Here is a 27,218-nt window from a genome sequence, read left to right as displayed (position 1 = left end):
GAAACCTGTACTAATTGCTGTTAGATTTATGACCATATCCCGCAGTACTGTCCCGGTATGTATCCACTCACTGTTACCAAGCCCAGGCTCGCATAATCATAGTCAGCTGTCAGCTATTGATCGCGGCTCACCGTGCCCACCTTGTCCTAATGCCGAGGTCTGCCCATCCTCACAACATGGCGCCACCTCACTTTGTCCATGTCTGGCTGACCTATCTCTCACTTTCTCTCTCTCTCTGCTCTCTGGCTCTCCTCTCTCAATCCATCTCTTGATCCCTCTCTCTCCTCTCTTGCTTTTTCCTCTCTTGCTTTTTCCTCTCGCTTTTTCCTCTCTCCTCTTGCTTTTTCCCTCTCTCTCTCCTCTTGCTTTTTCCTCTCTCTCTCCTCTTGCTTTTTCCTCTCTCTCTCTCCTCTTGCTTTTTCCTCTCTCTCTCTCCTCTTGCTTTTTCCTCTCTCTCTCCTCTTGCTTTTTCCTCTCTCTCTCCTCTTGCTTTTTCCTCTCTCTCCTCTTGCTTTTTCCTCTCTCTCTTCTCTTGCTTTTTCCTCTCTCTCTCCTCTTGCTTTTTCCTCTCTCTCTCCTCTCTTGCTTTTTCCTCTCTCCTCTCTTGCTTTTTCCTCTATCTCTCCTCTTGCTTTTTCCTCTCTCTCTCCTCTTGCTTTTTCCTCTCTCTCCTCTTGCTTTTTCCTCTCTCTCTCCTCTTGCTTTTTCCTCTCTCTCTCCTCTTGCTTTTTCCTCTCTCTCTCCTCTTGCTTTTTCCTCTCTCTCTCCTCTCTTGCTTTTTCCTCTCTCTCTCCTCTCTTGCTTTTTCCTCTCTCTCTCCTCTTGCTTTTTCCTCTCTCTCCTCTTGCTTTTTTCTCTCTCTCTCCTCTTGCTTTTTTCTCTCTCTCTCCTCTTGCTTTTTCCTCTCTCTCTCCTCTCTTGCTTTTTCCTCTCTCTCTCCTCTCTTGCTTTTTCCTCTCTCTCCTCTTGCTTTTTCCTCTCTCTCCTCTTGCTTTTTCCTCTCTCTCTTCTCTTGCTTTTTCCTCTCTCTCTCCTCTTGCTTTTTCCTCTCTCTCTCCTCTCTTGCTTTTTCCTCTCTCCTCTCTTGCTTTTTCCTCTCTCTCTCCTCTTGCTTTTTCCTCTCTCTCTCCTCTTGCTTTTTCCTCTCTCTCTCCTCTTGCTTTTTCCTCTCTCTCTCCTCTTGCTTTTTCCTCTCTCTCTCCTCTTGCTTTTTCCTCTCTCTCTCCTCTCTTGCTTTTTCCTCTCTCTCTCCTCTTGCTTTTTCCTCTCTCTCTCCTCTTGCTTTTTTCTCTCTCTCTCTTGCTTTTTTCTCTCTCTCTCCTCTTGCTTTTTCCTCTCTCTCTCCTCTCTTGCTTTTTCCTCTCTCTCCTCTCTTGCTTTTTCCTCTCTCTCTCCTCTTGCTTTTTCCTCTCTCTCCTCTTGCTTTTTTCTCTCTCTCTCCTCTTGCTTTTTTCTCTCTCTCTCCTCTTGCTTTTTCCTCTCTCTCTCCTCTCTTGCTTTTTCCTCTCTCTCTCCTCTCTTGCTTTTTCCTCTCTCTCTCTCCTCTTGCTTTTTCCTCTCTCTCTCTCCTCTTGCTTTTTCCTCTCTCTCTCCTCTTGCTTTTTCCTCTCTCTCCTCTTGCTTTTTCCTCTCTCTCTCCTCTTGCTTTTTCCTCTCTCTCCTCTTGCTTTTTCCTCTCTCTCCTCTTGCTTTTTCCTCTCTCTCTTCTCTTGCTTTTTCCTCTCTCTCTCCTCTTGCTTTTTCCTCTCTCTCTCCTCTCTTGCTTTTTCCTCTCTCCTCTCTTGCTTTTTCCTCTCTCTCTCCTCTTGCTTTTTCCTCTCTCTCTCATCTTGCTTTTTCCTCTCTCTCTCCTCTTGCTTTTTCCTCTCTCTCTCCTCTTGCTTTTTCCTCTCTCTCTCCTCTTGCGTTTTCCTCTCTCTCTCCTCTCTTGCTTTTTCCTCTCTCTCTCCTCTCTTGCTTTTTCCTCTCTCTCTCCTCTTGCTTTTTCCTCTCTCTCTCCTCTTGCTTTTTCCTCTCTCTCTCCTCTTGCTTTTTTCTCTCTCTCTCCTCTTGCTTTTTCCTCTCTCTCTCCTCTCTTGCTTTTTCCTCTCTCTCTCCTCTCTTGCTTTTTCCTCTCTCTCTCCTCTCTTGCTTTTTCCTCTCTCTCTCCTCTCTTGCTTTTTCCTCTCTCTCTCCTCTTGCTTTTTCCTCTCTCTCTCCTCTTGCTTTTTCCTCTCTCTCTCCTCTTGCTTTTTCCTCTCTCTCCTCTCTTGCTTTTTCCTCTCTCTCCTCTCTTGCTTTTTTCTCTCTCTCTCCTCTTGCTTTTTCCTCTCTCTCTCCTCTCTTGCTTTTTCCTCTCTCTCTCCTCTCTTGCTTTTTCCTCTCTCTCTCCTCTTGCTTTTTCCTCTCTCTCCTCTTGCTTTTTTCTCTCTCTCTCCTCTTGCTTTTTCCTCTCTCTCTCCTCTTGCTTTTTCCTCTCTCTCTCCTCTCTTGCTTTTTCCTCTCTCTCTCCTCTTGCTTTTTCCTCTCTCTCTCCTCTTGCTTTTTTCTCTCTCTCTCTTGCTTTTTTCTCTCTCTCTCCTCTTGCTTTTTCCTCTCTCTCTCCTCTCTTGCTTTTTCCTCTCTCCTCTCTTGCTTTTTCCTCTCTCTCTCCTCTTGCTTTTTCCTCTCTCTCCTCTTGCTTTTTTCTCTCTCTCTCCTCTTGCTTTTTTCTCTCTCTCTCTTCTTGCTTTTTCCTCTCTCTCTCCTCTCTTGCTTTTTCCTCTCTCTCTCCTCTCTTGCTTTTTCCTCTCTCTCTCCTCTCTTGCTTTTTTCTCTCTCTCTCCTCTTGCGTTTTCCTCTCTCTCTCCTCTCTTGCTTTTTCCTCTCTCTCTCCTCTCTTGCTTTTTCCTCTCTCTCTCCTCTTGCTTTTTCCTCTCTCTCTCCTCTTGCTTTTTCCTCTCTCTCTCCTCTTGCTTTTTTCTCTCTCTCTCCTCTTGCTTTTTCCTCTCTCTCTCCTCTCTTGCTTTTTCCTCTCTCTCTCCTCTCTTGCTTTTTCCTCTCTCTCTCCTCTCTTGCTTTTTCCTCTCTCTCTCCTCTTGCTTTTTCCTCTCTCTCTCATCTTGCTTTTTCCTCTCTCTCTCCTCTTGCTTTTTCCTCTCTCTCTCCTCTTGCTTTTTCCTCTCTCTCTCCTCTTGCGTTTTCCTCTCTCTCTCCTCTCTTGCGTTTTCCTCTCTCTCTCCTCTCTTGCTTTTTCCTCTCTCTCTCCTCTCTTGCTTTTTCCTCTCTCTCTCCTCTTGCTTTTTCCTCTCTCTCTCCTCTTGCTTTTTTCTCTCTCTCTCCTCTTGCTTTTTCCTCTCTCTCTCCTCTCTTGCTTTTTCCTCTCTCTCTCCTCTCTTGCTTTTTCCTCTCTCTCTCCTCTCTTGCTTTTTCCTCTCTCTCTCCTCTCTTGCTTTTTCCTCTCTCTCTCCTCTTGCTTTTTCCTCTCTCTCTCCTCTTGCTTTTTCCTCTCTCTCTCCTCTTGCTTTTTCCTCTCTCTCCTCTCTTGCTTTTTCCTCTCTCTCCTCTCTTGCTTTTTTCTCTCTCTCTCCTCTTGCTTTTTCCTCTCTCTCTCCTCTCTTGCTTTTTCCTCTCTCTCTCCTCTCTTGCTTTTTCCTCTCTCTCTCCTCTTGCTTTTTCCTCTCTCTCCTCTTGCTTTTTTCTCTCTCTCTCCTCTTGCTTTTTCCTCTCTCTCTCCTCTTGCTTTTTCCTCTCTCTCTCCTCTCTTGCTTTTTCCTCTCTCTCTCCTCTTGCTTTTTCCTCTCTCTCTCCTCTTGCTTTTTTCTCTCTCTCTCTTGCTTTTTTCTCTCTCTCTCCTCTTGCTTTTTCCTCTCTCTCTCCTCTCTTGCTTTTTCCTCTCTCCTCTCTTGCTTTTTCCTCTCTCTCTCCTCTTGCTTTTTCCTCTCTCTCCTCTTGCTTTTTTCTCTCTCTCTCCTCTTGCTTTTTTCTCTCTCTCTCTTCTTGCTTTTTCCTCTCTCTCTCCTCTCTTGCTTTTTCCTCTCTCTCTCCTCTCTTGCTTTTTCCTCTCTCTCTCTCCTCTTGCTTTTTCCTCTCTCTCCTCTCTTGCTTTTTCCTCTCTCTCCTCTCTTGCTTTTTTCTCTCTCTCTCCTCTTGCTTTTTCCTCTCTCTCTCCTCTCTTGCTTTTTCCTCTCTCTCTCCTCTCTTGCTTTTTCCTCTCTCTCTCCTCTCTTGCTTTTTCCTCTCTCTCTCCTCTTGCTTTTTCCTCTCTCTCTCCTCTTGCTTTTTCCTCTCTCTCTCCTCTTGCTTTTTTCTCTCTCTCTCCTCTTGCTTTTTCCTCTCTCTCTCCTCTCTTGCTTTTTCCTCTCTCTCTCCTCTCTTGCTTTTTCCTCTCTCTCTCCTCTCTTGCTTTTTCCTCTCTCTCTCCTCTTGCTTTTTCCTCTCTCTCTCATCTTGCTTTTTCCTCTCTCTCTCCTCTTGCTTTTTCCTCTCTCTCTCCTCTTGCTTTTTCCTCTCTCTCTCCTCTTGCGTTTTCCTCTCTCTCTCCTCTCTTGCTTTTTCCTCTCTCTCTCCTCTCTTGCTTTTTCCTCTCTCTCTCCTCTTGCTTTTTCCTCTCTCTCTCCTCTTGCTTTTTCCTCTCTCTCTCCTCTTGCTTTTTTCTCTCTCTCTCCTCTTGCTTTTTCCTCTCTCTCTCCTCTCTTGCTTTTTCCTCTCTCTCTCCTCTCTTGCTTTTTCCTCTCTCTCTCCTCTCTTGCTTTTTCCTCTCTCTCTCCTCTCTTGCTTTTTCCTCTCTCTCTCCTCTTGCTTTTTCCTCTCTCTCTCCTCTTGCTTTTTCCTCTCTCTCTCCTCTTGCTTTTTCCTCTCTCTCCTCTCTTGCTTTTTCCTCTCTCTCCTCTCTTGCTTTTTTCTCTCTCTCTCCTCTTGCTTTTTCCTCTCTCTCTCCTCTCTTGCTTTTTCCTCTCTCTCTCCTCTCTTGCTTTTTCCTCTCTCTCTCCTCTTGCTTTTTCCTCTCTCTCCTCTTGCTTTTTTCTCTCTCTCTCCTCTTGCTTTTTCCTCTCTCTCTCCTCTTGCTTTTTCCTCTCTCTCTCCTCTCTTGCTTTTTCCTCTCTCTCTCCTCTTGCTTTTTCCTCTCTCTCTCCTCTTGCTTTTTTCTCTCTCTCTCTTGCTTTTTTCTCTCTCTCTCCTCTTGCTTTTTCCTCTCTCTCTCCTCTCTTGCTTTTTCCTCTCTCCTCTCTTGCTTTTTCCTCTCTCTCTCCTCTTGCTTTTTCCTCTCTCTCCTCTTGCTTTTTTCTCTCTCTCTCCTCTTGCTTTTTTCTCTCTCTCTCTTCTTGCTTTTTCCTCTCTCTCTCCTCTCTTGCTTTTTCCTCTCTCTCTCCTCTCTTGCTTTTTCCTCTCTCTCTCTCCTCTTGCTTTTTCCTCTCTCTCCTCTCTTGCTTTTTCCTCTCTCTCCTCTCTTGCTTTTTTCTCTCTCTCTCCTCTTGCTTTTTCCTCTCTCTCTCCTCTCTTGCTTTTTCCTCTCTCTCTCCTCTCTTGCTTTTTCCTCTCTCTCTCCTCTTGCTTTTTCCTCTCTCTCCTCTTGCTTTTTTCTCTCTCTCTCCTCTTGCTTTTTCCTCTCTCTCTCCTCTTGCTTTTTCCTCTCTCTCTCCTCTCTTGCTTTTTCCTCTCTCTCTCCTCTTGCTTTTTCCTCTCTCTCTCCTCTTGCTTTTTTCTCTCTCTCTCTTGCTTTTTTCTCTCTCTCTCCTCTTGCTTTTTCCTCTCTCTCTCCTCTCTTGCTTTTTCCTCTCTCCTCTCTTGCTTTTTCCTCTCTCTCTCCTCTTGCTTTTTCCTCTCTCTCCTCTTGCTTTTTTCTCTCTCTCTCCTCTTGCTTTTTTCTCTCTCTCTCTTCTTGCTTTTTCCTCTCTCTCTCCTCTCTTGCTTTTTCCTCTCTCTCTCCTCTCTTGCTTTTTCCTCTCTCTCTCTCCTCTTGCTTTTTCCTCTCTCTCTCCTCTTGCTTTTTCCTCTCTCTCTCCTCTTGCTTTTTCCTCTCTCTCCTCTTGCTTTTTCCTCTCTCTCCTCTTGCTTTTTCCTCTCTCTCTTCTCTTGCTTTTTCCTCTCTCTCCTCTTGCTTTTTCCTCTCTCTCTCCTCTCTTGCTTTTTCCTCTCTCCTCTCTTGCTTTTTCCTCTCTCTCTCCTCTTGCTTTTTCCTCTCTCTCTCCTCTTGCTTTTTCCTCTCTCTCTCTCTTGCTTTTTTCTCTCTCTCTCCTCTTGCTTTTTCCTCTCTCTCTCCTCTCTTGCTTTTTCCTCTCTCTCTCCTCTCTTGCTTTTTCCTCTCTCTCTCCTCTCTTGCTTTTTCCTCTCTCTCTCCTCTTGCTTTTTCCTCTCTCTCTCCTCTTGCTTTTTCCTCTCTCTCTCCTCTTGCTTTTTCCTCTCTCTCCTCTCTTGCTTTTTCCTCTCTCTCCTCTCTTGCTTTTTTCTCTCTCTCTCCTCTTGCTTTTTCCTCTCTCTCCTCTTGCTTTTTCCTCTCTCTCCTCTCTTGCTTTTTCCTCTCTCTCCTCTCTTGCTTTTTCCTCTCTCTATTGCTTTGTGTGAGCCTGACTGTATAATATAACGGTGTCTTGTGGATGAAAGTTCAAGACATTGACATACTGTAATTTAATCATGCAAATGTTTGTTCATTAGATTTTGACTATGCTGTACTCTGACAGGATTTTCTGTATTTCACAGTGTTCCGACTCAAATACATTATAATGATTTCATAACCTATAGTTCCATATTTTAATGACATATTTTATGTTTGTCATTGTCTGGTTCACTCAATGTTTACTATCTACTAAACCCACATTGGGTTGTTATTTTTATTGTATTTGTAAGTTTATAGAATATATTGTATAAAGTGTATCATCACACTTAATCAATTTCATCCTAAAATACACATTTGAGAAATGTGATTGTTTACTCCATTTCCTCCTGACCTTGTGGTCAAAATTTGGGAAATGATGTCCTACACTAGATTACTTATTATGTAATATAACCTATTCATAATAGAATTTCTTAGATTTTTCTGCCTCTTGTCCCATGATCCAATCAAAGATCGTCCCAATTACATGTGCTGTAGACCGTAGCAGCTCTTGGGTATTAAAGCAATTCCAGGAGAAATGTCCTGGTGTATCATCACATGGTAGCATTATGGAGGACTTTGTAAGAGGTTAGGGACCATATACTGTCCAGTGTCTTTGGCCTCATTTTCACTTTTATATTCTCTTTTGCTTCTCAATTGTTTGTACCGCGCAGCCAAACGCAGCCAAAAAGGTAACCCATGCTGCACAGCATCCAACATGATTTTGCGATTGGGTATCTGCTGTGACTGCTGGTTGCTAGACTGCATGTGTGGGGAGCATGAGTCTTGGGGTCGTTATGGGTTTAAAAGGCGACCTATGAAACATTAATGTTTCAGGTATTACAAAGTTGTTGTTTTTCTTGCATGTGCCGTCAAAGTAACTTGGTGGAAGGGCCCTCCTAGGTAGTAGGAGTAACGGCTGCTTGGCTATACAACCTGAAATAGAATTAGCTGCCAGACGCTGTTGCTATTCTTGTCATGAATCAGGACAATCCTACACCAGGACAAACGCTGGCATTAGCCTAAGCTAACGCTAACTTCTCACTGACTGACTGTTTTGTGCTTTGTTTCGCAGGGCAAGGGCCACGTACGGCGGTTCAGCTACCACACGCCCTCGCCCCCGGTTAGCCCACGCCTGCCGTCCGTGACGGGTGCAGTGGTGCAGGAGAGCGGCGGTGAGGAGGTGGGGGCGGGGCAGGAGCCTGAGGTATCGGAGCACCAGCAGTTGGCCATGCAGCAGGAGGAGAGGGTGCTGACGGAGCAGATCGAGAGCCTGCAGAAAGAGAAGTACCTTATAGCATTATACCTACAGTAGCATTCAGTCAATGTGCAACGAAAAGCATGTTATAAAATAAATGTAGAAATACAGTATTATACCTTTACCTACAGGATATTTGAGGAATCTTAAATGAATGGCAAAGTGTACCTAAAATGAGGAAAATGAATGACTAAAACTGTCAGTGTGTTTTCCTTCTGCATTGACCTCACCAATGTTTGTCACCCCAGGGAGGAGCTAACCTTTGAGATGCTGACTTTGGAGCAGCGAGCATCAGACGATGAGACCCTGGAGTCGGAGGCGTCCATCGGCACGGCCGACAGCTCTGAGAACCTCAACGTGGACTCTGAAGGAGCCACCTCCGACTTCTCCGGTATGCCATGATATTAAACAGTACCATGGTCAACCTGTTTGGAAAACGCTTGTTAAAACTTGTGGTTATATTTTAAGTTTCTCTCTACAATTGTGTGTAGCAAAAAGAGACATGAGTAAAACATTTGTTTTATTGAGTTGAAACGTATCGTTTTCTACTGCTGCTACTATAGTATCCTGCATCATGGTCTGACCGCTGACCTTTTTAGGTCCCTCAGAGAGAGAACCCACGCTGGCCCCCGTCGCCCGAACCAAGAGGTCGGAGGGGAAGAGCCACCGACGCCGCAACCTACGCAGGCAACCAGACTCCCAGGACTCAGTGGACTCCTGTTCTACCATCTCCTCCCTCTCTTCCTCCTCCCACTTCCACCCGTCCTCTTCCTCCTCTGTGGCCACAGCTCGCCACTTTCGCTACCGCTCAAAGTCGCCCTCTTCTGGCTCTGGCTCTGCCCAGGGCTTGTACCTGCCCCAGCCTCCCCGCCGCGACAGCATGGACTGTCCCCCCCCGGCCAAACAGGAGGGGGCGTTTGAAGAGAGGTCACAGTTCACCAGCCGAGGCACCTTCAACCCGGAAAAGGGCAAACAGAAACTGAAAGGATCCAAGAACTCACCCTTGAGGCACTCCCATGACAGTGGGGGCCGCAGCAGGGATCCGCCTGACTTACCCCAGCAGCGGGTTTTGTACGGCAGCAATGAGTTCATGGTATGAAGGACAGTGGGAAAACGTCCATCACAGCCCACTCTCCCTAAGAGCATGCGATCTGACCCCCTTCCTCAAACACTCCAGCTCACCCTTTCTCAGTCCACATCCGCAACGATGCAGAACTGTCCCCCCAAGTGCCATGTACACACTGTGTGTCCACCTCAGAGACAGGAGAGGGACAGGCTGGGAGTGGGAGAGGAGGAACCAGTAGAAAGTTGATCTCCTTAACTGCCAACCACACTCCCCATGGTCCCTCTGCAGGTCTGGGCCTCCCTCAGCCCAGGGGAGAGGGGACGTGTGGAGCAGGAAGGCAGAGAAAAGGGAATGCTGGGACACTGGGAGAGGACTACTCAGCATCCGGGAGATCTCCCGAGCTGACGTCCCAATGCAAACTAGGAGGTGGAACGAGGCTAGAAGATGGGAAGAAAAAAAAGAATTAAAAACCTACCGAGCCATTGACAGTGCTGCCGTGTCCATGAACTTGAGATCTCAATCATTGGCTGCTTTAAAGTTTACAGTTAAAAACAATCAATGTAAGCAGTGGTTCCTCTATTATTACAAATGTATTTTTCCCTTAAGCCTATTTAATACATTTTTAATTTCATGGAAAGTATAAATCTATATAACTATATTATAAAGGTATAAATACTGTACAAAGCCGGAACACCAGTAACTGCTGGGTAGTTGAAGTCAAATATTTATCTTTTTCTTGAGTATCTTGGGCAGAGATGTATGGTATTGGACAAAGGCTGTGTACGTGTGTGTGTTTGAGTGTTAATGTGTGTGTGTGTGTGTGTGAGAAGACCACTTCATGTGTTTTTATGTTTGTGCTGCTTCGTTCCTCTCCTGAGGGAAATACGGCCATGAAAGGGACCAAGTTAGCTGGTGTGTATTCTAGCCAAGGGGATCCCAGCTCTGTAAAGAATGTCGGATGTGTATAAAATCACTGCATTCACAGCTTAACAGCCATACAACAATTAGAATGTACAGTACAATATGTATTGGACAAATAGCATTCTCCTTGCTCTGGATACATGTTACCCCCAAATCCTTGTCTTCCTGAGATATCAGTGTTGGACTCAATAGCAACCAAACAAGGACATGCACTTTCTTGTCTTCTGTCATTATTCGTAACATTTCTTGTTTTTTTCTGGATGTATTAGTTTAACATTTTTATTGGGATAGTTTTGTGGCGCAGTCGGCTGTTTTTCAGGCAACAGTCAAAAGGCCCCTTTCAATTTAAAACATGCTTTTTGTAACACTAAATCACTATCAGCTATCAGAGACTCAAACATTAAAAAAAACATTTAAAAAAAACGATATTCAAACACCTCACAGTTCTAGTGTTTGAGGGGGAAAATGTCAAAAGGCCTCATACCTACAGTGTAAGAAAAAGTTGTTAGTTATACAGGACCAGTCAAAAGTTTGGACACACCTACTCGTTCAAGGGTTTTTTTCTTTATTTTTACTATTTTCTACATTGTAGAACAACAGTGAAGACATAAACTATGAAATGACACAGAATCATGTAGTCACCAAAAAAGTGTTAAACAAATCAAAATATATTTTAGATTCTTCAAAGTAGCCACCCTTTGCCTTGATGACAGCTTTGCGCACTCTTGGTATTCTCTCAACCTGGAATGCATTTCAATTAACAGGTGTGCCTTGTTAAAAGTTAATTTGTGGAATTTCTTTCCTCCTTAAGCCAATCAGTTGTGTTGTGACAAGGACAGCTCATTATGACAAGAACAGCTCAAATAAGCAAAGAGAAACAATGGTCCATCATTACAGTAAGACATGAAGGTCGGTCAATCCGGAAAATGTCAATAACGTGTTATTTCATAGTTTTGATGTCTTCACTATTATTTTACAATGTAGAAAATAGTACAAATGAAAGAACAACCCTGGAGATGAGTAGGTGTGTCCAGACATTGGTACTGGTACTGTAGTTGTACCAAACAATATTTTTCTTATAATGCGTGGTACAGGCATGAGCTTTAATTCAGAGGTTCAAAATCAGATTTGCATTTGTCATACAAGAGGAAGACCTTGGCACAGCTCACACATCGCATACGCAAAACATATTATTATTATTCATTAAGGTTGATTACACTAGTGCAGTGTACGTGATCACCGAGCAGTAGAATACAGTATTGTTATTAATAAATATAATATATGCCATTTAGCAGATGCTTTTTTCCAAAGTGACTTAGACATTTTACTTATGGGTAGTCCTGTAATTATTATTAATATTGATAATAATACTTTACAATAATTACTGTATTGATCAATCAGTTGGAATGGAATATCTCCACCAGATGCGATATGAGTGCTTCAGACGCTTAATGTTGACGGGTCTTAATGGTTCTTCTTTCTCTAACCATAACACTACATGACATAGTATATACACTTCCTGACAAATATCTAACCATAACACTACATGACATAGTATATACACTTCCTGACAAAGATATAACCATAACGGTACATGTCCTCATATATACACTTCCTGACAAAGATCTAACCATAACAGTACATGTCCTCCATATATACACTTCCTGACAAAGATCTAACCATAACAGTGCATGTCCTAGTATATACACTTCCTGACAAAGCTCTAACCATAACGGTACATGTCCTCCATATATACACTTCCTGACAAAGATCTAACCATAACGGTACATGTCCTAGTATATACACTTCCTGACAAAGCTCTAACCATAACAGTACATGTCCTAGTATATACACTTCCTGACAAAGCTCTAACCATAACGGTACATGTCCTCATATATACACTTCCTGACAAAGATCTAACCATAATGGTACATGTCTTCGTATATACACTTCCTGACAAAGATCTAACCATAACGGTACATGACATAGGATATACACTTCCTGACAAAGATCTAACCATAACGGTACATGACATAGTGTATATACACTTCCTGACAAAGATCTAACCATAACAGTACATGTCCTCATATATACACTTCCTGACAAAGATCTAACCATTTCCTGACAAAGATCTAACCATAACGGTACATGTCCTCGTATATACACTTCCTGACAAAGATCTAACCATAACGGTACATGTCCTAGTATATACACTTCCTGACAAAGCTCTAACCATAACGATACATGACATAGTATATACACTTCCTGACAAAGATCTAACCATAACAGTACATGACATAGTATATACACTTCCTGACAAAGATCTAACCATAACGGTACATGTCCTCATATATACATATATACACTTCCTGACAAAGCTCTAACCATAACAGTACATGTCCTACTATACACTTCAAGGCAAAGCTCCAAATAGCTTTGACACTTGCACACTGTCCATTCCAGCCATGTAAGTAGATAACACAGTCCCTCTACCCAAATCCATAGACTTGTACATCAATTATGATACAGAATAATACGTCTGTTGGCTGTTAAACTATGGGGGCCTACTGGTCAGTGTGACAGACAAATAGACATGTACACTAAACATATACTGTCTGTGTCTACTTTCATATTCCATGTGTAGCGAGACACACATCTGCAGTATATTTTCCCATACATATATACATAGTTACTTTTGCGTTGCATTAAAATTATCTCAAACTCTATCAAACACCTTGATTCATCTGCAAGGTAGGTTAGTTCCTTTTTATCTTTGTCAGTCAGCGTGGTCCACAATTCTGAGCTCTGGTCTGAACTCTCTGGAAGAAGATACTGGGAAAGTATCCTGCCTGTGGTCCTCCGATCTCTGCATAGTACTTGGTGTTCTCCATCTCTCCACTGGTCCGAAGAGTGACTCTGATGGTTCAACCCTGAGCTGACCACTGGACTGCACTGAACAGGACAACTTCCAGGCTGATTTGTCAAGATACAAATTTACCAAAGGGATATGTTTAGACTTTAAAATGCCTATGATAAAGATAATTAATGAATTTACAGAGCTGTGTAACAACTCTTATTACATCCATGTATAGAGTGGGTGTCTGTTAAACAATGTGATTTAGTTTTAAATCCTGACTCTTCGGTAGATGAGCCACATTACAATTCCCACCAAGTGGGAATTCAACTGTTCTGCCTGCAGCTATGGAATCCTGGACCTGTTCACCGGACGTGCTACCTGTCCCAGACCTATTATTTGACCATGCTGGTCATTTATGAACATTTGAACGTCTTGGCCATGTTCTGTTATAATCTCCACCCCCCACAGCCAGAAGAGGACTGGCTACCCCTCATAGCCTGGTTCCTCTCTAGGTTTCTTCCTGGGTTTTGGCCTTTCTAGGGAGTTTTTCCTAGCCAACATGCTTCAACACCTGCATTGCTTGCTGTTTGGGGTTTTAGGCTGGGTTTCTGTACAGCACTTTGAGATATCAGCTGATGTACAAAGGGCTATATAAATAAATTGATTTGATTTGAAGTGGGTTACCCTTATTGGCGTGATGCGTAGGTTGTTTGCCTTCTGCTTCCCTGTCTCTCCGTTCTCTACATCGGTGTCTAAAAATGGGATGGTAGCCGTGAGGCCATCGGAACTTATGAGGGGCTAATGTGTGAGGGGCTAATGTGGTCGAAGTTTAGAGGGGGCAGTGTAGCGATCCTCACTAATATGAACAGCATTACATGTACCACCAAATGGTTTAACCCTATCGGGCATGATGCGTAGGGTGTTTGCCATTTACGCCAGAGACACAGGTTCGCTTCAATATCAAACCATTTGACATTACTTAAATAGAACCATCAAGCTTCATGTCAGATTACAGTCCAGATAATATATGCAGTGCAATATAATTAAGGCATGTTTCGTTTAAACTAATACTTTAAAAAAAAAATGTATTTATGGTTACAAGCCTACCATAGCCTACAAATACTTTTCTGAACTGGTTGCAAGACATGCTTTGGTAAATGACTCCCTGATAAAATAAAGGTTAAATAAAATATCAATGAAATGGAATCTTCACTGTACAGCTCGGAGACATGGGAGTAGGATTTAGGAAGTCACGAGAATGTCACATTTGAAACCAATTGTACCCTATTTTCTAAAAATAAAGATAATTGATTTTAAATGAACGCTCGAGACTGCCCCAGATCAGCTGACGCAGTGTGCGTATCCTGCTACGCATGCGCACTGGAAACTGTCTAACAGCACCATCAACAGACTGGGGAACAAGCAGCCAGAGGAGAGGCACAAGCTGGCGTTTTGTTTACCTCCAAAAGAAGAAGATAACATTTTCTCAACATGTCGGGATTTGACGAGAACCCATTTGTAGATGCAGTGGATGTCAATCCTTTCCAGGTGAGCAATTTATTTAGACCTAACTGTAAGCTCTGACTTGCGTTGTCCTTATGTTCTCTTCTGAACGCTGTAAAAGATACACTGCAACAGAAACCAGTTTGGTTGGTTGCTGGGTTGGGCCTGGGTCTACTTCCTTGTTCAGATGAGAGAACGTAGCATGATTGACAATGTTGTGTGCCAGTCATTTCAGTCAATATATTTGGTAGGCCAATAAGGACACGTATAAGGTGTTCTATTAGCCTTTACCTAAGCAGGTAGCTAGGCCCCATTGACTTGTATAGGCCCATAGATGGCTAGCTATCAACAACCTATCCTGTCATCCGCTCAATTAAAACGACTACTGGGAGCAAGTTGTTTTAATAGGCGAGTATATGCCATTTATTGGCCTACGCATGTAAGAAGGTCAGGACTCATTTCCTACCAATAATGATAGTTATGCACCCGTAGCAAGTGCACCTGTCTTGCTGCCAACGAATATAGCCCCCTGCTATTCTCTGTTTTCGCACATTGTAATTCTAGCCCCTATAGGTTTGCGTGGGATTGTATACCTGAAAGAACCAACTATCAGTCAAATAACCAGAGGGAAGTTGTTATTTCGTGTTTTTACTCAAATAAAATGTATATTGTTGTCTCGAATACAGGATGCCTCAGTCACACAAATCACCAGCGGTGGGATTGAAACCGTTGAGGAATTCAACCCATTCTCAGCCAGTGCTATGGTAAGATGAGCCAGGAGACGTGGTGTGAAAATACTTTTAAGTACTACATAAGTCGTTTTTGGGGGTATTTGTATATTTATATTTTGGACAACTTTTACTCCCATCACATTCCTTAAGAAAATAAATGTACTTTTTTTACTCCATACATTTTTACTCCCTACATTTTTCCTGACACCCAAAAGTACTCGTTATATTTTGAATGCTTAGCAGGACAGGAAAATGGTCCAATTAACACACGTATCAAGAGAACATCTGTGGTCATCCCTACTGCCTCTGATCTGGCAGACTCACTAAACACCAAATGCTTTTTTTTGTAAATTGTCAGTGTTGGAGTGTGCTGGTGGCTATCCGTGAATTAAAAAATAAACAAGAAAACTGTGCTGCCTGGTTTGCTTAATATAAGGAATGTTAAATGATTTATACTAAGTATATTTTAGCAATTACATTTACTTTCAATGTATATTCATATAATGTGGGCACAGTGACGTAATCATCTTACTGAAAAGAAGCAAATGCATCTGACAAACATCCAGAGGAAATATGTTGATTTGGGAGCGTCTTATGATGTGAATGAGGCTTCATTTCATTTCAGACAAGAGTATATGTACATGCAGATGTCTTTTTATTTGTGATTTTGACTGTGTGTGTGTTTGTTTCAGGGCACCCACACTGGGACCACCATCCCTATCTCTGCTGCCTCCTCCCAACCAGCTGTCCTACAGGCTTCTGCTGTGGAGCCCACCCCACAAGTGAGTAACAGAGACCTGAATGAGGGGGAGGGAGGTTGGCAGTGTGGTACACTGACAATTTTAGTCAAAACAAGGACTTCCTTTTGACTCTAGCTATTGCTCAAAGCTGAATACAACACACTCTCAAATTCACTGAACTCCTGAGTTGTTTGTGATGACTAAGTGGCTAAGCGAGGCCACATGAAGGCAAATCATTTCAGCTTGTTTCATATTGTTCTTAATACTATGTCTTGTTTTGACTGATTTCATGTCGACGCTAATATGGCAAAAATGTGCTAGTTAGTTAACCAACAACTATAACGATGTATTTGAGGGAAGTACTCGTGTAAATATATTTATACTTTCGATAAACATTGGAGCAGAAATATAGTTGACATGTTGTCACAAACAATCCAAACCAACACCTTCTGTTTCGCCCCATAATTGTGCCTCGGTTTTGTTGCTAAATAACCAACCCATCTGTGCATTGATCTGAATAGGCACATTAAAACCAAGGTCAGAGAGAACTGGAAAAGCATCCTGACTTGGTCATACTATTCAAGTTTTTTTTGCAAGGACCCTGGTTTTGGTCCTACTTTACCTTAAGTGGACAAAGTAGTATTTACATAAGCCAGTACTGTGTAATGACAGTGTAGTTTAGGTACACATTCTTCCAATTGTTGTTTGAGACTTCACATGTCCCATTTCCAAGTTACCTCACAATATAAAGATGAAAAAAACAATTGACCTAGGGTAATGGGAGGTTTAGTTTGTTTAATAGAATGCATGTGAAAATGCAACCGTGTAATAAACAAATTGCACGAGTTGGTATGAATTTTCTCTGCAAATGGGCAGAGATAATTGGGTAGAGAAGGAACTTCTTATTAAATGCATTGTACCCAGCAACTTGATGCATCGCAACCATTTTCTGCCCGAACACTCCATCTTGGTTCAAGGTGGTTTGTAACACAGCTCTTTCCCATTGTCCACCAGGCTACTGCGGCTGCTGCCCAGGCTAACCTGCTCAGGCAACAGGAGGAGCTGGAGAAGAAAGCTGCTGAACTGGATCGGAAAGAGCAGGAGCTCCAGAACAGGCCTGGAGGCCACATTAGTAAGCTATAGATTGTCACTTGATTATGTTCAATTGAAATCTGTCTTGACCAAATTATAAATACAAAAGTTGATTCAACTTCTGTTTTAAAAAAGAAATGCTATTTCAACCTTTGCAATAAGGAATTGAGACCAAAAGCTCAAGAGAAGTTTCAAGTGTTTAATACCAAGGATGCCATCAGCTGAGTGCATACATTTAGAAAGCTCACAACACATCTTATGCTCTTGCCTTGTAGGTGTCACCTCCCCAGCTATACATTTTATGACCCCAATGAATTTCCCTCCTTTCTCCTGTGGAATGTCCATGATCCTCTCTTGTTTACCTAGATGTCAGAATCACACCCCGTCCATCTTCATCCTGGGCCTGACCCTGCTCTCTGATCCTAGGCAATTTCCTTTTATCTAATTAGGTCAACCTTTCTAAATTAGCATACACACAGTTTCATGGCCTGAACTCCATTAATACTCACAGTAATCATTCACTAAACGGGATACTAACAAACTGCAGTTTAACTTGAAACATGTTACATTTTAACAGAATCCATCACTGCCTTTTAAATTGGCTCCCTACTGTAGTGTTTTATCTTTCTAAGTTACGTTGTACTTGTATTGTTTCGTCTGATTATGTACCCATGTAACTCTTCATGGCAGTGAACTCTTTATTTGACAGCAAAAGAAAACAACTGGCCGCCACTTCCCAAGTTTTCCCCCATAAAGCCTTGTTTCTACCAGGACTTCAATGAAGACATCCCTGAAGAGTACCAGAAGATATGCAAGAGGATGTACTACCTTTGGATGTGTACGTACACCTTGCATCTTAAAGCTGCACTATGTCACTTTTTGGGCAACCAACCAAATTCACAGAAATGCGAGTTATAGATTTCTCATTCTCATTCAAGAAAGTCTAAGAAGCAGTAGATCTGTTCTATGTGTGCTATTTCTATGTTTCCGGTTCTTAAGTTTTGTTTTTTCCTCTTTTACTTTCGGTTTTCCACACCAGCTTCAAACAGCTGAAAATACAATATTTTTGGTTATGGAAAAGGTATAAAACTGGTACAATGATTCTCTACACTATACTTGTTTTGTCACATAAACTGAAATTAGGCGAACTATTCCAATTTTAGCATCCAGGTGGAGTGATTTCTGCATATTGCACCTTTAATTTCGTAATTAATGATATTACATGCTTGTCAGTGACAACAGTCAACAAAGTACTAGTCATAAAATATTAGTCCCCAAGCTCCTCTCCAACACTGCACCAGTTTCTTCTAGTCTCACATTCATTTGTTTTGTCTCTCCAGTTCACAGTATCACACTCTTCCTGAACCTTCTGGCCTGCCTGGCCTACTTCACGGCCGATCCAAACGCGGGGGTGGACTTTGGTCTGTCCATCCTCTGGTTCGTCCTCTTCACCCCCGTCTCTTTCGTCTGTTGGTACAGGCCAGTGTACAAAGCCTTCAGGCAAGTTCTTTGCTCAAATATAGTTTTACCTTTCTTTTGAATAAAAGTGTTTATATAAGTAAAGTCCCTTGTGACGATGACGAAGGAGTTGCTAAAGTCAAAACAGACTGGAACCTACTTAACACTGTAGAATGTCTTAATTCCACATTACCTAATTAGTTTTATTGTGAAGTCCATATACGTGCGGGTGATTGTTAACCCTTTGTCCTGGTTTGTTCTTCAGGTCGGACAGTTCCTTCAGCTTCTTCTTCTTCTTCTTTGTTTTCTTCTTCCAAGTGTCTGTCTACATCATCCAGTGTGTGGGGATCCCCAAGTGGGGGAACAGGTCAGTGAAACAACATGATACACTAGATAGCACCTCAGGGAATCTTCTTTGCGGAAGTGTGTGAGTGCGGTATTTTTGTGTATGTATTTGCGCACACAAGTACAGGTGTGTGTGTGTGTAATATGTACTGTGTTTGGGTGGGTGTAGGTCTCCCTTCACATCTTTGTGTACGTGTGTGGGTGTGTACGTGTGTGTGTGTGTGCATCTGGTCCTGCATCTTCTCTCTTGCATCTCTTTGACAGATCTCCTGCTGGCTAATCTGTTGCTGTGCTCTTTGTCCTGGGGGCTGCTTTGTAAGTGTGTGACACTCGGCTCATCTCTCTTACCTTATTTCACACTGCCGTGTTGACCCAAACCAAATTGTGTTGGTGCAGATATTTTATTTTCACATTGTCATTTTCAACATGATTCCAGTAACCAGACCAGCTCAGTAGTTTGGTTCGGCTTAGTACTGGGAAAAACCCTTCTGGCTCCTCAAACCTTTGCTCTTGCTTCTTTTGTGACGTAGGCTTCGCTGTCCCGTGTCATCCTAATAAACGTTGCCTGTCTGTTGGTCATCGTGTGGGTTTGTGACTGTTTGCTAAAAATAATTCTGTCGACAAAGGGTTTTGTATGCCTCATTGATGTTATGTTGCTATGGATTTATTTTCTGAAGGTGTAAATGAGGATGTGTTATTTGTCTTGTTTTCCAGTGGATGGATTTCGTCCATCACCATGATAAGAAGCAACATGGCTGTAGCTGTGGTCATGATGGTTGTGGCCGGCTGCTTCACTGTGAACGCTGTCCTCGCCATCATCCTACTCAAAATGGTACATTTTGGACTATCTCAATCCTTCAGAATTGATTCAAACTTTATTGCAAAGTGTTGAGGTCATTATGGATAAAACATCCACCCACCAAGGCCAATACAGCCTGAAAAGATTCAGAAGGCAACTCCATTCCCTTCAATAATCCCCTGTCTATCGTGCCTGACTCCTGCCTTCTCCCCCTTGTCAGGTCCACTCCAACTATCGTCGGACGGGGGCCAACTTCACCAAGGCCCAGCAGGAGTTCTCTTCGGGGGTCCTCACCAACCAGACCTTTCAGAGCGCCGCGGCCAGCGCCGCCTCCTCAGCCGCCCAGGGGGCCTTCCAAGGACGCTAGTGATCCTAAAGTCACAGGGCCAGGTTCCTCCTAACCTTTCTAGGCACCTCTCACTCACTCCAAGCCCCGTTTTGTCCCATGGCCTCAGTGTCTCTGCAGAGGCAACAGAAATGGCTGACAGGACAGAAACTAGACTGGTATACAGGAACATTACAATTTACTGCTGTATCATGGACATTCTCTAACCACAGCCATTGATGCATAATCCCAATTCAACCACTAGCCCCGTGTATTCAATGTGGTGGAAACTCTGCTAGCTGATCAGAGGGTATAAATGGAGCTATTACCATGTTGATTGGACTTATCCAAGTGTCTGGGGGGTTGGTTTGGGATTGTGGTGTCTTGCTGATATGGGGGTTTGGTTTGGGATTGTGGTGTCTAGCTGGTAAGGGGCTAGGGTTGGTTTGGGATTGGGGTGTCTGGCTGGTAGGAGGCTAGGGTTGGTTTGGGATTGGGGTGTCTAGCTGGTAGGGGGCTAGGGTTGGTTTGGGTTTTGGCACCAGAGTTTGGCAAAGTGTCCTCCATGTTGGTACCAAACATTCCATGACAATAATGTACATTTTCATTCTAAGTGGAATGTGATACTTTAAGAAAGCGAATGCGTAATCTGTCTTGCTCGTCTCCTGTAGGTTTTAATGCTATTACACTATGCTCCTAGCAAATGAGGAATGCTCTCCCTAGAATACTTTACATTGTCATTTTAATCCTCACTAGAATGAAATAGTTTGGTACCAGCATGGCGCTTATCATTATGAAAACACAATCTCCAATTAAGTTGTATTTTTATTCAGTATATCAATTGCGCTCTGTCCCATAGCCTAGTCTTTACCTCGTTATGTTCTCTTCTTCCTCACTGTCCTGCCCTATCCAGACACTCAGGTCCTCTTCTCAGGACATACTGTACCGTTAACGCAGAGATCTCCAACTCTAGTTGTGGAGAGCCACTGTTAGTGCAAGATTCTGTTCTTTCCTAACACTAACACACACGTTTCAAATACTCAACTGATCACGGTCTTCAGTCTCGACCTTGATTTTTGTTCAATCCGGTGTGTTGGTGCTAGGCTGGAACAATGCCTGCGTACCCAGTGGCTGTCCAAGACTGAAGTTGGAGATCCTTGTATTACAAGGGTTTGGGTACAAAAATGTTACCGAAGTGGGCATCTGAGGTAAAAACACTGAAATGTCTACTGAAGGAATTACATTTTATTTTGTGAAGTTTACATTGTTGTTGAGGTTTATTTTTGCTCTGATCATAATATATTGAAGGGATGAATGGTTTTATTTCTTAGATTTTTTTTTGTGATTTCATATTTTACTGTTCTTCAATCCCTCAGTAGGGTTGGACGTGCTGAAGTATGATAAGGCAACTGCTGTGTTTTTGTAGCTACAATAATGAAGATATTGGGTGACGGTTTAACTAAATGGGAAATCCTGTATACGCAGATGTTAGTGCACCACCGGCGGTATCCCTCCTACTGTACTTTAAAGTAACTTTCCAGTGAAAATCACACTTTTAAAAGTTCATGTTCTGTTAACTCCTACCCAAATAATGTTGTTGACTCATCCTATACTCATATTTTTGTCAAAACCATAAATTGGAGAAAAAAAACACCTCCAAACAGTTTAAAAAATGCTTGCTATTTCCTCAGAGCAGGATGAGCTGGCCAATCAGTGGTCTACTCTCAGTAATATTTTTAATAACCGGTATACGCCCACACCATTCCAACACAGAATAGCTGTTTTAAAAAAAAAAAAATATCGTACTTCATTATTTATTTTAATTGGAAGGAAAACAATTTGTCATATTGTGCATAATTATAGGTTATATTTCATAGAAATATTAACACGGGACAGTTACTTTAATGAACATAGAACCACTTCTGTGCTGTCACCACTACATTTTGGAGTTGGTGGCTTTGGTATTATGACGTCAGGACAAGTGGGATCTTTTCTTACAAATCAGACAAAGGACGAGTTAGTTTTAAATTGACACTTAATTATTTTTTCTCTATGAATGAGATATAGACCAGTCAATGTGGGTACTGTGGCATGCTCATAGACATTTCTGGAAGATTGAATGTATTTAGTGCAAGAATAGAATATAGTTACAGCCATGTGAGAATGAGTGAGTGGATGGAGGAATGAGCTGACAGGACAAATGAATGAATGATTTGAGTAATTACATAATGATCTAAATGTATTAATGAATAGTTAGTTATTGATTGTGGATATGTGCCTAAAGTAAAGTTCAGTACAATAACCCTAAAGATTGCAGTAAACCAAGTCATGACTTCTAATACAGCAACGATCAAAAAATAGATTTACATTCTTGATTTTAGTTGTTGGGTAGTAGTTACAACACAGGCATATTATTATTTTTAATGTACGGTTGGTTACTCTACACTTTTTCTGAAATGTCACTATGCTGTCTACTGGACATTTGCAGTCTTGCTACACTACCGCTGTTTGGTTCCTGATATGTCAACTCTGATGTTATGTAGCTGACACTGGTTTACTGAGATTTATTTTTGAGCCTAAAACTCACTGAGACATGACTTTAAATGAGCCTCACCTTCTGCCTATTAACTACCATTATGATCCGTCCGTGTTCTGAATGTTTGTCCAGATACATGTGTGTTTATCTGATCCTTCTATTGGGTAGGGTACTGTTACTGGGTATTATCTAGCACAGGGGTGTCCAACCCATCTTCTGGAGAGCTACTGAGTGTGCAGGCTTTTGTTTTAGCCCTGCTCTAACACCTAATTCAACTGCTCATCAGGGCCTTGCATGACTAGCTGATAGCTTCTGATTTGGTCGAATCAAGTAGGGATGGAATGGAAGCCTGCACAGTGCACACCCAGTAGCTCTCCAGGATGGCTGTCCTTCTGGAGGTCAAGGGTCAAATCTGTTTGTCACTGTACATATGTCTGACATGTTACAAAGCTGTTATTTTGTCTGAGGGATTTTTACGACTTATCTCTGAAGTAATTTATAGATCTATTGTTACTGCTATTATTCAATAAATGGATGCATTTCTTTGCTCTCTCTTGAACGTCAAACGGTTTTTAAATAAAAAAAGGTACATGCCCAGGCTTTCTGTCTGCCTGTGGGGCGTTCAAGTGCTGTTGGAATTAGGAATGTCATTGTAGAAAGATGCTACCCAACTTTTCCACTTGGAAAGTATCAGAATCAACCAACAGGAAGCTGTACGTAAATAACGTACGTTAATTTTAACTCTGAGCCGACGGTTCCTAGTTTCCGACTTATTATGAATGTGCCAACAGCCCTACATGTCGTAGGGTGGTGATGTCTCCCCGCTTTCCTCTCGCGTGCAATTTGGGGACGAACGGCACTTGGATCCTGATTCAACCATTTGTATCCTCTTAGGGGTTTTACAGCAACATGCAGGCTTCTATCATACAGCATTACTGCAGCCTATTGTACCTAAACTAGCTGACCCATCAACAGTCCCATTTAGTCACAGAGAATTAGTTATCTAAAAACATCTATACAATTAATATGAGCTATCCGACAACGCAGGGGAAAACAAATATGACAGCGAACTCTAAAATACAGATCATTTGAGAAATTGACTATGAGTTATTTAATTTGATTTTATCTAATCAGATTTGTTTTTTAAAGAAATGTTTTATTGTTTATTGTGACATATGAATAAAGGGGAGATACAGGGACCGGGATTCAATCCGGGGGACCATATGAATGTCGAACCACAAGGAGCTATATCAAGTTACCATTGAACTATTAAATTGACCTCTTTTCATGGACTAAGAACTGGAGTGGTTTATCTTTAGAGACGTGAGTTAAAATCACCACCAAAAAACACCACACTGTTGCCAATTACAATGACATTACAGTCTTAGTGGAAACAACAAAAACTAGTAGTTTAATATAAACCAACAAAAGTTAGTTTTTAGTATTATTTTTAAAAGCAAAAAAAACGAGCTCAAAAGTTGTCCAGGTTATAACCAAAAATATGAAAGTGATTCAAGCGTTTCAATAGAAAAACGTAGTCCCATATCATTTTAGCATTCAAACATGTTGATTATAACAGTCAGGAGGAACGTTTGGACTGATCTGGAAAAGCTATTTTCAACTGCCGTTTCATACCAGCATGATAGCTGAACTGTTTGTTTATGGTTGACCTCGGTACTTAGGTTGACCTTGGTTCAAGGTACGTGAATGCATGCAACTTGATGCACCGAGTTTACAAGTCCTATTTCCAAACACTCAGAGGTCGAGAACAATGCATTACATCCAACAAAGCTGTGGGCCTCCAGGGACACGCTGCTGCAATGCTTTCTGGGTGATGTAGTCCCTCTTCACAAATCAGTCTGTTTCCTGTGACCTCATTTCTACTGTGTCTGGTGAAGTCTGTTCTGGTTAAGATCCAGGTCAATCATCCCATGGTGTGGAATTGAAAGACAACCAGTATCTCCCTCTAGTATGGCAAGCAGGAAATCTGTTCATTAAATAAGAACACACCTCTGCTCCTGTCATACTGTAGATGGTCTCCTTCTCTGGGTGAACACACCTCTGCTCCTGTCATACTGTAGATGGTCTCCTTCTCTAGGTGAACACCTCTGCTCCTGTCATACTGTAGATGGTCTTCTCTGGGTGAACACACCTCTGCTCCTGTCATACTGTAGATGGCCTCCTCTGGGTGAACACACCTCTGCTCCTGTCATACTGTAGATGGCCTCCTTCTCTGGTTGAACACACCTCTGCTCCTGTCATACTGTAGATGGTCTCCTTCTCTGCTCCTGTCATACTGTAGATGGTCTCCTTCTCTGCTCCTGTCATACTGTAGATGGTCTCCTTCTCTGGGTGAACACACCTCTGCTCCTGTCATACTGTAGATGGCCTCCTCTGGTTGAACACATCTCTGCTCCTGTCATACTGTAGATGGCCTCCTTCTCTGGATGAACACACCTCTGCTCCTGTCATACTGTAGATGGCCTCCTTCTCTGTGTGAACACACCTCTGCTCCTGTCATACTGTAGATGGTCTCCTTCTCTGGGTGAACACACCTCTGCTCCTGTCATACTGTAGATGGCCTCCTCTGGGTGAACACACCTCTGCTCCTGTCATACTGTAGATGGCCTCCTTCTCCCCCACTAGATGAGAATAACAGTAATATAAGCTGGGATGAAAAGAGAAAAACAATAAGTATTTAATCAATTATTTGATTAACCTGTGACTAAAAAGATTGACAACACTCCTTTAGGGCTTTGAGGTTTTCACTTCTGAAGAGTTGAAACAGTTCAGTCCAACATGAAGAAGGAACGATAAGACCATGCAGCTTTAGGGACACTGCTGCTGGAAACATACATTAGCATCACCTGTGAAAACACGTGTATGCCGTTATCAGAACAAACAATTAGAATTAGCCTACATTAATTACACGTTTAAGTCGATGTTATTGGAACTTCAGTCTAAATAGGACATGAATAAATAAAAGAAAGATTACTGTATAAATTGACATGAACTTGATTAACGTTATTAGCTACAATAACTAACAGCACACAGATGGGTCATGAACACACTGCATTACCTTTTGATCCAGTGAAACTCATCCTTTTCAAGAATATCTTATTTTTTACTTTCAAATTGTGGATAAAAGCAGTGTACTTCCTTAGGTAAAAAATGGATGAATATAGACTTGATGAAAACTTGATAACTTATTGATCCCTCCAACAAAAATATGAAATGATAAAACAGCCTGTCCCAGTCCAGTAAAAATCTATAATAAAATAAAACAATAACCTTTCTTCGTCTCTTCTGAGATTTCCAAATCTGAACGGTCAATTGAAAAAGTTTGTGTCTGTCCACATGGTAAGCCTGTCAAACACAAGGTCCTTGGGCACCTCAATGTCATCAAACAAGCGTACATTTCCTTCAACAAGGTCTCTTCCATCTTCCTGCCATTCCTTGAGCTTGGTAATAAGGGTTTGGTATCTTACTTCCATGTCCAACACACTTTCATTCAAAGTCAAGGCTCTCCAGAGAGGATCAATGATTATCTTAGAAATCAGACCCAGAGCTCTGCATCCTGCTTTAAATGGCTGAATCTCCAAACCAGCAGCAACAGCTGCAAGCATACTACTGTCACCTTCATAGTCCCTGGTAAACACAGTGATAACATAATGGATTCTGTACACCCCAGCAGCATTATGAAACAGACTGTCAATTCTGTATCCACTGGATGGAGATAAGGGCACGTCATCAAATTCTCCTTTGCTGGCCAGAAAGGTTTTGAACGGAACAGGATAACCGTCCATTCCCCGTTGCTGTTCTTGGACAGCATCACTCACAGTATTCCCCAAACGCACTGTTCCAGACTCCAACTCTGTTGTTCCAATGATAGGAGAGCTTTCGACTCCTACTCCTACTCCTAAAATAATATTTTCCCAGAAAAGAACAGTTGTTTTGCCTGGTGAGCCAAGCCGTCAATCAAATGTAAGCCACAAAAGAGCTGATTCACAAGGGAAATTATTACCTTCTCAGCGTGGCTAAAGCCATCATATTTCTCAACTATGAGTGGTCGGACATCTGATCTGTATTTAGCAAGGATTGGTTTGAAATTATTTTCGGAACCAATCTGATAACCAAAACAGTTTTTAAACTTGGAAAAAATCCATCTCCTCCAATGTACCTGTTAACACATTAAGATTTTATGGATATATGTCTAGCAAATGTTTACTTGGTTGTTCTCTGAGTCCGAGGCTTGCTCTATGACCCCAGACTGACGATCAGACTCTTCCTTTGTGAAAATGTCAGCAGATCTATTCTCGCATCAGCCTCAGTAAAGACGCTCTCAGTCTTTATACTCTGAGGAACTTGTCTGGCTGTTTCAAATTTGTCTTCCTGCATCTTCTCGGCTATTAAAGCTTCTCTTTTTTATTTTTCCTCCTGTAATTCAGTGGCCTTTCTTTTGTTACATTTAGAACCCCAGAACGTTTCCATTGAGGCGCCATTGAGAACTTTTCTTTTAGCAATTCAACTTTTTTGCCTTTCAGTCTCCAACTTCGACTTTTCATTTTCTTCTTGACTGATCTTAAGTTATGAATTATATTTTCAAGGAGATCTATATTTTTGGAGAAATCAAGATCAAAATTGTACTCGAGAACAGCAGAGACAATATGGCTGTAGGTTCCACACACATCGGCCGCAATCTTTGCAACTTCAAGCATTACACCTCTAGTCAATAAACAAAGTCAAGTTTTTATTTTCCCTCACCTTTTGATTTCACGTCAAGGTCTAAACCTACTTTCTTACAAAGGGGGTAGAGGATCGTTGTTTTATCTTCTGTTGCAGATGTCATAAAATATTGGTCCCTTGTAGGTCTGTGTACTGCTTCTTCATCAGATAGTGATACATCTGTGTCGGTAGAGATCTTAACATGCTGAGTTGTTTACGAGGTCCAGATTGGGTTCATCCTTAATACAGATGTTAGCAGGTCCATTCTTGAGGGCAAGTGTTGCTGTTTCAACATATGTTTCATTAGACATG

General features: G+C 42.2%; 2 protein-coding genes across 3 annotated transcripts in view; both read left to right on the top strand.

The window, feature by feature from the left end:
• The window catches only part of LOC110506954 (unconventional myosin-IXAa), a 212,133-nt gene extending 202,126 nt beyond the window's left edge, over nt 1-10,007 (top strand). The window contains exons 40-43 of the mRNA XM_036981793.1: nt 2-55; nt 7,626-7,837; nt 8,057-8,199; nt 8,408-10,007. Coding sequence (XP_036837688.1) covers nt 2-55; nt 7,626-7,837; nt 8,057-8,199; nt 8,408-8,907 — 909 coding nt within the window. The 3' untranslated portion in view covers nt 8,908-10,007. The remainder of the gene's footprint in view (nt 1; nt 56-7,625; nt 7,838-8,056; nt 8,200-8,407) is intronic.
• Nucleotides 10,008-13,314: 3,307 nt separating this feature from the next.
• LOC110506960 (secretory carrier-associated membrane protein 2) lies at nt 13,315-22,747 on the top strand. 2 transcript variants are annotated; one of them, XM_036981370.1, is made up of 9 exons: nt 13,315-14,200; nt 14,842-14,919; nt 15,579-15,668; nt 16,641-16,758; nt 17,428-17,556; nt 18,059-18,218; nt 18,442-18,543; nt 19,236-19,353; nt 19,541-22,747. In XM_036981370.1, exons 1-9 carry the CDS (start codon nt 14,144-14,146, stop codon nt 19,685-19,687), a joined length of 999 nt encoding a protein of 332 aa, XP_036837265.1. In that variant the 5' UTR covers nt 13,315-14,143; the 3' UTR covers nt 19,688-22,747. The 2 variants fall into 2 exon arrangements, with proteins under 2 accessions (XP_036837265.1, XP_036837266.1); XM_036981371.1 differs by lacking the exon at nt 13,315-14,200 and adding an exon at nt 14,446-14,602 and having other exon boundaries at nt 19,541-19,852.
• The last annotated feature ends 4,471 nt before the right edge of the window (nt 22,748-27,218 follow it).

This window comes from Oncorhynchus mykiss, chromosome 6 (assembly GCF_013265735.2).
Source record: "Oncorhynchus mykiss isolate Arlee chromosome 6, USDA_OmykA_1.1, whole genome shotgun sequence".
NCBI classification, from domain to species: Eukaryota; Metazoa; Chordata; class Actinopteri; order Salmoniformes; family Salmonidae; genus Oncorhynchus; species Oncorhynchus mykiss.
This window is presented reverse-complemented; position numbering and strand designations above follow the sequence as displayed.